Here is a 12581-nt window from a genome sequence, read left to right on the forward strand (position 1 = left end):
AACTTACTTCCAATGAAAGGCCTTTTTGTTACAAAATTTGAAATCAAAGCAAATTGTCAATTGCAAAATTACAAAAAAAAAGTCCTCAATTGTGGTGGCTATTCTATCTTTGATGTTTCACTCAATTTGGAGTGCTTCTTAGTCCAATAGCTCTTAAGGTGGTTGACCCCTTGCTTCTTGACTCAAATTCTTCAAGGTATGACATCAATCCTCTTTTCCAATTCCCTAAATGACAAATCACAAGCAAGGAAACAAAGATACAAACAATAAGCAAAGACAAGCTACCTAGGCGGTTTGACAATGGAGAGTAAAGAAAATGAGCTATGAAAGTGAGCAAGAAATTAAAGTGCAAGAAATGCAAACTAGGCGGATCCTAAGAGTGGATGATCTTATTTAAGGTTCTCAACAAAACACTCACTATCCTAAGGAAAAATTGCCTAAAATTATTACACACAAATGGAAGTAGGGTGACCTATTGGAGGCTCCCAACTTACTTCCAATGAAAGGCCATTTTGTTACAAAATTTGAAAGCAAAGCAAACTGTCAATTACAAAAAAAAAGTCCTCAATTGTGGTGGCTATTCTATTATTGATGTTTCACTCAATTTGGAGTGCTTCTTAGTCCAATAGCTCTTAAGGTGGTTGACCCCTTGCTTCTTGACTCAAATTCTTCAAGGTATGACATCAATCCTCCTTTCCAATTCCCTATATGACAAATCACAAGCAAGGAAACAAAGAGACAAACAATAAGCAAAGACAAGCTACCTAGGCGGTTTGACAATGGAGAGTAAAGAAAATAAGCTATGAAAGTAAGCAAGAAATTAAAGTGCAAGAAATGCAAACTAGGCGGATCCTAAGAGTGTTTGGATGATCTTATTTAAGGTTCCCAACAAAACACTCACTATCCTAAGGGAAAGTTGCCTAAAATTATTACACACAAATGGAAGTAGGGTGACCTATTGGAGGCTCCCAACTTACTTCCAATGAAAGGCCTTTTTGTTACAAAATTTGAAAGCAAAGCAAATTGTCAATTACAAAATTACAAAAAAAAAGTCCTCAATTGTGGTTGACCCCTTGCTTCTTGACTCAAATTCTTCAAGGTATGACATCAATCCTCCTTTCCAATTCCCTATATGACAAATCACAAGCAAGGAAACAAAGAGACAAACAATAAGCAAAGACAAAAAAAAATGAAATGAAAGCTAAACCAATAGAGTTTTAACAAGACAAATTTTCAAGGATTATTCAATAATTAAAGCAATGAAAAGCACACAAAAGCAAACAAGGAGTCAAAGAGAAACCTAGAATGGACCTAGAGTAGAGTAGAAAAACAAAAAATTTTAAGTAGCCTTTCCATCCAATTGAGTATAAGCCATATGAAATCAGTAACACACAAGTAGCCTTTCCATCCAACTGAAAAAATTTTAAGTGCCGTTATGAAATGAGTATTACCAGAAAACTTGAAATGAGTATAAGCCATATGAAATTAGTATTACCAGAATGCTTGGATAGTCAACAGTCAAGCAATAAGGATCTAGCATGCCTACATCTTAGTACCTTCTACAAAACTGAAGAAAACCAAGTCAACCCAACAAACAGTTAAATCATAAATGCTACGTACCTTTGTGAAGCTCCGCTTATAGGTAAAATCTTCCTTTTTTTTTTACCTTAAAAGGATACTAATTAACAACATTTCTCTTTACCTTGACCTACACATCAAAAGAGACAACAAATCAACTACCTCTCAGCCTGGAAGATTATGATTGTCATCAATTGGCTCAAAACCAACAAATTCCTATAGCTAGGAAAACTATTGTGACAATCTTACAACTAGCTCAAATTCATTTACAAAGAAAAGCTGCATACATTCTAGTAGCAACGGTCTTCAACTCTTGGTAAAATCCTCAACCCTAGTCACTGGTCAGCAAGGATCCCAAACTCTTGTAACATCCTCAACCCTGTTTATAAATACGACAATGTTATAAATATTCTAAGTATCACCCTTTTAGTATTTTATTCCTTATTCATAAACAAAGAAAACCAAGCAACCACAAATATCACAATGCTATAAATATTCTAAGTATCATCCAACATCATTAAAGGGCTAATAAAAACATCTCAATGTAAAACCACAACAAACATCTTATGTACCACACGAGTGAGCAACTAATAAGTAAAACAAAGCTTTCACAACAAAAATTCAGCAGAAAGTAAAGAAAATGATTGAACAAATGAACAAGATTTTTCCACATATGCAAAGCCTAATCCAAGAACTATTGCAAAGACAAAATTTACCATGAATTGGAATTGGGTAACTCAGAATTGAAGCTCGGCATTCCTCTTTCAGGTCCCTTGTCATCTTCAACAACAATTATTGTACCTGCATGTCCAGTTACTCAAACAAAAAGGCAATAGACCTGGTTACAAAAAGTTTCCTTGTAGATACTATAACTACCATTAAAAGCTTTTGTAATTATTTTTTTCCTTAGGGATAGATGCATTTCAAAATAAACCATGCATGACTTAGCCATCTTGTCAGCACTTGCTACCTCAAAACCATCTCTTCTATGGAACTCTTTAACCTGCTCCATTAGTTAAAAACAAAACAAGGATCAGTAAATCCTTCAGAAAAATGTCTTACAATACATATTATATTAGCAGATCATTAAAATTATAGATTTTGCAAGCTTGTCCAATGAGGTGACAATGAAAATACCTAGTGTTACTACCTGATATACAGTTTTTGCTGCTCGTTTTATTGTCGATTCCAACTGCATCGATGCATCTTTAACAAGCATACCACGAACCAGAGCAGCAACCAAGTTGACCTTCTTTGGACTCTAAAATACCATAGAAAACAAGGTATGTAAAATGTGCAACTAGTCAGATATTAATCAGATCCTTCTTAAACCATAAATTAAGACATTTTCCACAGCAAGCCAGGGAAGGCATTTCAATGGCTAAAAAATTAGATGCCAACTTTTCTGCAAAATAACATGTTGGTTAAAACACAGAAGTTTCTTAGCAAGTAGCTAGGCAGTGGCACCACATAAATGTAACAAAACATTGTAATTTTTCAATATTTATGTTATTGCTAAGCTGAACATACTTGTGATGATACTTATGTTCACTTTAGCATGCATACTAGAAATGTGATTAGCAAGTTAAAATTAAATAACTGGCTGGCCTGCTCTCAACAATGCCCAAGTCTAACTAACTAGTTCCAACTCATCATTACTCACTAACTCCTGCTAACCAGCTTCCTGATCTGTCTTTTTCCTGACCAACTCTTATGTTGTCTACTCCATGACTGAACCATGTGTCCTAACATGGCCCTTTCTTGGAGCTACAGCCTTGTCCTTAAGGATCAAAGAAGGAAACTGGCTACATCGCACAAATTCATCCTCCCACATTGTGATTAATTTTCCCTTCCTCTTTTCCAGCCTTTGTTGAATCTTGTCTCTCCTAAATAACTTGTCTGCTAACCATTACCATTACATATTCTGGCCCCACTTCATCCTCCCACATTGTGATTAATTTTCCCTTCCTCTTTCCCACATTGAGGAAGGCACAATTTAATTATGAATTTTTTTTTTTGGAAGGCAGAAAATATATAGTATTAATATAAACATATCAGTACCAGAGGTACGGATGAAAGATGAACAAATACAAGACACCTATGGTGCCGCCCTCCAAAAAAGAGAAGAACCCAACCAAGACCCCACCACAGAAGATACAGGAAACCCAACCCAACTTAACCAAAAGACTCTGAAAGATTGGTAGACCAGTGGTTAAAAAGAGTGTTGAAATCTTTCTCTCTAGCTTTTAACCAAGACCAAGCTAGAAATAAAGCATCATCCATCACTTTGGATGAGCACTATATGGCAGCATAGGAATTTAATTATGAATATTATAATGCATATTTAGTGATTAACATAAATGAATTTTGAATGTGCAGTGAACGTATCCTTTTTCATTAGCATAATAGACACTCTTAAAAAAAACCATTATACAATTCAAAACTACAACATAATAAGAACAAACAACATTATGCTCCCTTTGTTCTAATTTTTATACCACCATACGGAATACTGATACAAAAGCTGAGGAACAAGGGGCAGTTAACAGAGAACACAAACCAGAGGTCCAAATACAGAAGCCAGGGGTGCAGATAAAAGGAAAATCAAAGATGGCCAGGGGTACACCATAAGACTATGTATAAGTAAGAAAGGGAGAAAGGAAGCTGACCTGGAATGAAGAATTGCTAGATGGTTGATGGTCCTGCCTTAGGGAGACAAGCTTACCCATAAATTGTTAGCCAAAGGTTGTGACCGGAAAACACTGTTATTTCATTTGTAACAAGCTAGGCATGATTAATATTTATGCTCAAACTTGGGATTTGGGAACAATGTTAAAGAGTTATTATGGATTGAGTTAGAATTAGACTATATAAGTATATGGGCTTGGCCCAAATATAGTTTGCACTGCATTGTATTTAAATCTTAAAATATTAGCATATAATACAAAAAAATACAACAATAACGAAAATAGCCTTTTGAGCATTAACATTTAACCAGACCCAAGGAAAAGAAAATGCAAAAGACAAATATCAACTAAAGAAACATGTCAAACAAATATTGGCATTCAGGGAAGTAACAACTAGTTGCAAGTAAAACTTACATATTCTTAGGAAAGAAATGAGCTTGTACCCTTGGAATAGATCTATCTTCTACCAAATTGGGTTTTTTGAGGGCAGCTCTAGTGCATTTGGATTTCCATGTGTCAATCGTAGACCAGACATGACACATAACCCACACCGTAGGAAATAACATCAAGCATAAATACAGGAGGGAGTAGATGTTTTTATTCTTTCAGAACCCAAGAAGAAGATAAGGATCCTCTAGATTATAGGAAACAAAGAGAAAGGCCCAACCAAACCATAATGAAAGATTCCCTTTTTTCATTCACAAAGGTGTAAAAACTGATACAAAAAAGAATTGACCATTTAACTTTAAATATTCCAAATTACATGAAAAATGATAGAAGCAGGGAATGATGGTAAATAAAACAACAAAACAGAAAAGATATCAAAAAGGCATGTCAGGCACCTGGTCTAGAGAATCTTGAAGCGAATAATGGGCTTCTTGAAAAGTAGAGAAGGAAAATTCATCCCATGCAAGGGTCATGGACAGAATGGAAACACTTTCCAGCTCATCTAACTCAATCTGGGAGCGGCTAAAGAATTAGTATTTAATGTTATTAAAGTAATGGCAATAAGAAGTTGAACCTTTACCTGACAGAAGGCCAGTTATCGTGCATCAAATATCAATACCACATTCATAAACCACTCTTAAAGAAGAACAGTCACAAATAAAATATAAAGTTCAAGGCTGAAAATATGCTGCTATTCAACTGGATAGTTCCAAAAGAAAGATCACTTTGGATTAAGCTCGCCACATATTAGTAGAAGAACATTACAAAACATAAGCATATTTGATAAATAAGGAAACGCTTTCCATTTTACTTTGATTGAATTGAACCCTTATAAGGTAAAATTGTTATACTTCAGAGTGTAAGAGAATCACTCATTACAAGACATAACATTTAGAGTTTGGTTCTAATGATTGGATATTTTTAGCCAGATCAGACTTGACCTGCATTAGAGTTCAGTAGTAGTTAGTAGATTAGGTTGCAGTCCCTACAGGAAAAATATATATCAGCCCATATTAACCATAAACAGTAATAAATTCTTCTTACAAATTTGAAAAAGAATAACATTGAAACCATATTTCTCCAAAATATAGTGTTGGAATTTTGTTTGGTATACTTGAATGCATGAAAGTGTTTCATTTTTAAGTATATTGAATACAAGAACACTGTATAAAAAAAAATAAAAAAATACATGAACACAATATAACAAAATATAAAACCAACGTGCATTAAGGATCTCATGTTTTTGTATAAAAGCATAAGTTTTATTTTGATATACTGTCAAATGTAAAAAAAAAATTGTAAATTAATTTAATATTGAGTTAATTAATAGGCATGTGCATTGTTTGTGCAAGAAAATTATATTATCAATCAACTAGAAATATTTATCATATAACTTTAATAATAATTATCATGAATATCAATAAATTTATCACACATATGACAGTTTGTGATTAAATAATAGTGTAAAAGTTTTTTACACTTTCAATCAACTAACTAGAAATGATGACATATAAAAAATTATTAAATTAATTATTATAAAAGTTAACAGACTTAATATATATGATAATTTATAATTAAATAAAAGTGTAAAAAGTTTTTATAAAATTTCAGTGCATAAATTATTTACTATGTATTATTTATTCTAAAAAATTATTTTAGATACGATTTTTAAATAATTATTATAAAAATCAATACTCTTATCATAATTGATAATTTATGATCAGATTTTTATCATAGTTAGTGAATTTGAATTAAACTCTAAAAGCAATACAATTCAAACCTTGAGGGGAATTAAACTCAAAGAGAAAACTACAAATCAAGTTGATGGAAATAAAAATAAAAACTAAGTGCAAAAAAAGAGCCAGCAAAGCAACCAATTGAACTCCAACAATGCATGTATTAGCAACAGCATTCAGAATGACAACAAACCAAGTCACAGGAAAGAAATTAATAAATCATCACACATTCAAAATAAAATAAAGGCTAAAATACACTATTGGTCCCCTATAATGCTCAATCCGCAATTTTGGTCCCCCTATTTCCAAATCAAGACATTCAGTCCCCCAATTTTTCAAAATCAGCGATTTTGGTTCTTCTGTTAGTTGACCGTTAATTGATTATCCATGGTCAAACATTGAGTGAAAAATAAAAGTATCTAGGAGACCAAAATTGCAGATTGAGCATTATAGGGGAACCAAAAATGTATTTTACCCTAAAATAAATTCATGAAAATAAGGACATCCATGTAAAACAAGCAATATTAATGAAACATACAGCAGGAAGAAGGTTGGAAACTGCAGTGCCTGATGATGTAATGGCTACTGCTGGAATGTGAGATCCTCTTCCATATCCAACAGCATGATATGCAAGTGAACGCTCATCGAAGCATGAAATACATGTGATTAATTTGTGACTTGCAACAGCAACAGCAACAGGGGAAGGTCTAGATCCAGGAGCAATACACAAATACTAAACAAAAGAATAAATCAGAATCATGCATTAATATTGGTGCATATGTAATATTTATCAGATCATCTCACCATCAAACCAAGTCTTGTGCATTCTTCAACAATAAGCGATGCCCAAACAGTGTTAATATTGGCACTTTCTTTCAGGGAGTTTGATAATTCATTGGCATGATCCAACTGATAATACAAGAGACAAACATAACAAGGACAAACTTCAGACAAATACAACAGATAAACATAACAACTAGAAATAACCTGGCAAATGAATAATTTTCTTCTTTTTTCTATGGTACATGAATTAAATTTCCCAAAATCTAAGGTGGCAACCATCAAAGCTAGATATCTAGGTGAAATAGAGCTTATTTTTAGATCTAGACCATTTGGTTATTTAAATTTTAAAAATCTTGTTCATCTTATAATTGATTTTGAGATAGAATTTGTTCTTAAAAAGCTCAACTCTAAGTTGGCTTTCTTCTAGTCTAAAATTTTCCAAACTTCCATTCCCTTTTATTCTTCCTCTCTCACAGAGTCATTGCAGAATAAGATAAAGGCGTAAAGACCTATACATCCAAAAGTCAATCATCCTGCAAAAAAAAAAAATTATAAATTGAATTTGAATTAGTTTTTTTGTTAGAGCTGTAATAAAAAGAGTATAAACAATTCATAAACTTTACCTAATGTAACATGAATAGAGTTCAAACGTGCTGTCTTCGTTCTTTTAATAAAATGTTGAATTTCAGTACAAGGTAAGTGGGCAGTGTACTGTCTGTGATTCAAGACCAAAGGGATCTTGTGTGCAGTGTTATAAAACTCAGACTGGACCAGCCAGGCCAACCGGTTAAACCGGAACCCGGGCATAGCACCGGCTCGGGTCACATATCAAATCGGATATGCATCTAACCCGGTGCCATGTAATCAACCCAACACTGAACCAGTAAGAACTGGGAAACTCTGTCTAGTCGGATACACTCAATTTCCCAGTTGTACTCTCTCACTTTGCAAATTATAAAACATATTTATTTGAAAAATTAATGAATATTTTGGACTGGTAATTGCACAATAATGCTATTCCGAGACTTTGTTTAAAGAACGAACACAGTTGCAATTGCATGACATCTATTGTCATATTAATGAAAAGCTCCTTACCACATAATAAAATAAACACGGAAACATTTTCTTTATTTTCAAAATAACTATTTATTAGCAGCTTGATCCTTCACCCAATCCTTTATGACATGCATATTTAATGAAATTTTTATCAGAATAAAATAAGGGACTGGGAGAATGTCAATGTTATAAGGGTGCAAAGCTCCAAATATTAAAATTTAAAAATATAACCTAAAGGTGAAAATATTTGTTATAAATGACTCAGGTTGATAAGGAGTACTCAGACAGATAACTGAATCATTTTAATAATTTACCCTGCTTTAAACGACAGCAATGGACATGCCTAAACTCTCTGAAATTCTTCTTCAGATATTCCTGCAACTTAGGGACATCCTGTCTCCAAAAAATATCCCAGAGAGCACCATCTGAAGCATCCCCCCCAAACAACAAATCACCTTGATTTACTTTTACTTTGTCAACCTCTATGAGCTCTGATCCATATGAAATACCATCCTCATTAGCAATGGCAACCTCATTACTACCAGACGGTTGATGAAACTGATCAACTTCTTTCCCATCACATAATCCACCTTCTTGTTCCATGACTTCAACACTAGTTTGCCTGTCCAAAGCATTTATTGTAGAAGATGAATTATATTAAGCATGTCAACATTAGTTTCTCCATCCTGATCATCACCAAGTAGCTCCCTTTTCTCTTGCTCGAGATGCTTTTGCTTCAACTTCTCAATGACAGTAAGTTGATCAGAATCCAGTTTCACTTCAGCAATATGAGTCAACGCATTTACCTAAAACAGCAAAATTATTAAAAAAAAAATGCTTCAATTCCTTCATTGATAAGCATGCACTCAGGGCCACATACAGCAAAATATACAAAACACTAACCAATGTTTGATCAGGAAAATCTATGCAACTGACATAAGTATATATACGCAAATTAAAGCCTTCTCTAAGCCAAAGGCATCATTCATTTCAAGTCCTTAACCATACTAATGTGATGATTCTACTATCATAACAAGAGTAGTTTTTCTAATTATCAATCAATCATTATAACAACCAGGGAAATAACTCGTCAAATATAGAATCAAATGAGAGTTTATGAATTGAAGACAATGCACAGAACTTAAAAACTGACATGGAATTGAAGCCACAAACTACTCATAAGAAAAAGAACAGAGAAATGCAATGGCTTATCAAAGACAACACTTTATACATCCTACAAACTATACACCATCCAATATGAAATCTATTTAAAAAGTTCAAATAATTTAGAAGAAATCCTTGAAAATAACAGCCCAGGAAAGAAATAAGCAAATAGAGCATACTGCATCAGACATATCACAATGGAGCTTAGTCACTGAATCACCACGTCCAAGCTCCTGAGGAAATCCATAAGCAATATATGTTTTTGGCCCCAGGTCTGGCTTTAGAGAACCATTAGGCAACTTCACAGCAAGGTTAAGAGAACCTTTGTGAGGATCAGTATATTCCTTGAAGGGTAAGGAAGATATGAACTCAGCACAATGACGAGGCAATTGTTCCTCAAATAAATTAGAAGGAGGCCAATCTTTTAATTTCAATATCTGTGGCCAAGCAAGCCAATCCCTACGACCATTTGTATAGCCAGTAAAAAGTTGGTGGATATTAATTTCCCCCTGCATTTAACCAATACCTCAAAAGAGAAATGCAGAAATCAGCAGCAACTGAATAAACAAGTCCAGTAAAGAATTACTAAATCAGTAAAATAAAGCAGATATGATTTACTCTAGTCTGATTACTAAACAGAAAAACAGAATGAGTACAAATCGAAAATAACATTTTCAACAAACTAAAAAAAATAAAAAGTACATTTTACCCAACATCAGCTAGATGCTGCAAGTCTAAGAACTAGACAAACATACCAAAGGATGCAAGGGCAACAAGAAAGGTCTGGGCAGGCAAAGCAAAAACAGCAAAATGGGGCAGGGACAAGAAACAGCCAAACATTGAGATAAAATTTTCTAAGATGATAAGATAAGGAGCAAAACCTAGGACTAAGAAGATGAATATGATGATGATGGTAGCAGGATAAATTGATCACACTAGCCATATTTCTTGAGAATGATGGAGAGACAGCATAAAGCATGAAACAAGGGCTTAAAATTTGAGACTGATATAAAAACTACACTCAGAAAAATGATTTCTAATTATCACCCTAATGTGCGTTTTGTTTACCAACATTCCACCTTAGGCCGGTATCTCTTTATGACCCAGATAGCAGAACATCTACAAACTGTTTCTTAAAGTGGAACCATCCACCAAAAAATTGTAATTTTTCAGTACTTCACAAAATATTTCAAGGACATTCTGTTCTGATGACTCTATGGAATTCAATAACTGACAATATTAAATGCACTGAAATAACTCTCAAGTCTCAATCCAGAAAAGGTGGAGTTACTGAATTCAGGAAACATGTAGGAAATTCAACAACATAAAAATTGCTAATATTAAATAATTCTCCAAATGCCATAACTGCAGTGGTTCCAGTTAAAATAAGTACCAACATCAAACAATTAAACATAATCTTCATGAGAATGAAGGTGAAGAATGAAATTTGTGTAAAAAGCTCTCCATGGTCAATAAAGTTAAAGATTGGGAAATTAAGCAAACCTCAGTCCAATCTAAGCAATCAATTGTTTTCTCCGCCAAATGTTGGCCATGCTTGGTATTAGTTACATGACGTAATGCACGCCACATGACAAGCGGTTCCCAGCTTAAACCAGATGTACATTCAAGCACATTGCTGACAATGACAGGCTCCCCCTTTTCCCAATGCCACTGAAAATGCCTTAAATCCTTGTACTGAGGATCTACAGCTTTAGAACAGAATAAATAGTTGTCAGTCAAATCTTCCCAAGAAGCAGCCTTCCTCATATTACTATAGCTAACATCTGTGTTTCTATCAAGCTTCAAACATGAACAGAAGTTGTCTGCAGTCTTAACTACATTTTGAAGCTTGTATGCTTGCTCTAGTTCTTTTGCTTTACACACTAACTCAGACAAAATGTTGACCCAATATGCTTCTCAGTTCAAGAAAACCATGGTTACATTCATCATTGACTTTTGGACAAGGAATTCAGGGAAGTAACAACTAGTTGCAAGTAAAACTTACATATTCTTAGGAAAGAAATGAGCTTGTACCCTTGGAATAGATCTATCTTCTACCAAATTGAGATTTTTGAGAGCAGCTCTAGTGCATTTGGATTTACATGTGTCAATCGTAGACCAGACATGACACATAACCCACACCGTAGGAAATAACATCAAGCATAAATACAGGAGGGAGTTGATGTTTTTATTTTTTCAGAACCCAAGAAGATAAGGATCCTCTAGATTATAGAAAACAAAGAGAAAGGCCCAACCAAACCATAATGAAAGATTCCCTTTTTTCATTCACAAAGGTGTAAAAACTGATACAAAAAAGAATTGACCATTTAACTTTAAATATTCCAAATTACATGAAAAATGATAGAAGCAGGGAATGATGGTAAATAAAACAACAAAAGCAGAAAAGATATCAAAAAGGCATGTCAGGCACCTGGTCTAGAGAATCTTGAAGCGAATAATGGGCTTCTTGAAAAGTAGAGAAGGAAAATTCATCCCATGCAAGGGTCATTGACAGAATGGAAACACTTTCCAGCTCATCTAACTCAATCTGGGAGCGGCAAAAGAATTAGTATTTAAAGTTATTAAAGTAATGGCAATAAGATTGTTGAACCTTTACCTGAGGTATGGAAAACCAAAAAGAACCTTTCTTTCTGGTGACTCACATTATCATCCAAATTGACAGAGTGATTTAGAGTCGGCGTCGTTCTTGGATACATAAATGAGAGGAAAGACCGAGGAGGAGTGGGGTTGGGAGCAAAACAAAGTGAAGGTCTTAGGACAGTAGGGGAAGAAGGGGAAGGAGAATTCAAGATTTGGAGAGCCTCCTTCAGTTTCTCAAGTCCCTCCTCCAATGTCAACGCACCGCCAAATTCACCGCTACGGATATAAAACCAAACTCTCACTCTCTATATATAAAAGAAAACCGCCAAAGGACATTATAGTATTGATATTCTAACGGCCAAATTCACCGCTAACGGATATAAAACCAAAATATTAAAAATAAGATTGAACATTATATTATTGATATTGGTAAGAATAGGAGATTATTACATTTACCTTTTATTCACTATCTATATATATAAAAAAGAAAATTATCAACATAATTATAAAATTGAACATCTTATATTAT

The 12581-nt window shown here is 33.9% G+C and overlaps 1 protein-coding gene across 33 annotated transcripts in view; it reads right to left on the minus strand.

The window, feature by feature from the left end:
- The window catches only part of LOC114423857 (2-succinyl-5-enolpyruvyl-6-hydroxy-3-cyclohexene-1-carboxylate synthase-like), a 65257-nt gene extending 52925 nt beyond the window's left edge, over positions 1-12332 (minus strand). For 3 of the 33 annotated variants that reach the window (XR_003668937.1, XR_003668936.1, XR_003668935.1), the window contains exons 1-8: positions 12069-12332; positions 11883-11999; positions 9631-11160; positions 8602-9093; positions 7253-7764; positions 6987-7181; positions 4248-5697; positions 2729-2839 (exon numbers count right to left, since the gene is read on the minus strand). Coding sequence is in view for 1 of the 33 variants with exons in the window: in XM_028390761.1 (XP_028246562.1) it covers positions 2396-2581; positions 2729-2839; positions 6987-7181; positions 7253-7510 (750 nt within the window). In the remaining 32 variants the exon portion in view is untranslated. Of the gene's footprint in view, positions 1-1065; positions 1129-1220; positions 1709-1865; positions 1958-2294; positions 2582-2728; positions 2840-4247; positions 5698-6986; positions 7182-7252; positions 7765-7854; positions 8339-8601; positions 9094-9630; positions 11161-11456; positions 11755-11882; positions 12000-12068 lie in introns of those variants that run through there. The other 30 variants (XR_003668915.1, XR_003668918.1, XR_003668930.1 and 27 more) reach the window with 30 other exon arrangements.
- Positions 12333-12581: the final 249 nt, after the last annotated feature.

This window comes from Glycine soja, chromosome 8 (assembly GCF_004193775.1).
Source record: "Glycine soja cultivar W05 chromosome 8, ASM419377v2, whole genome shotgun sequence".
Taxonomy (NCBI): domain Eukaryota; kingdom Viridiplantae; phylum Streptophyta; class Magnoliopsida; order Fabales; family Fabaceae; genus Glycine; species Glycine soja.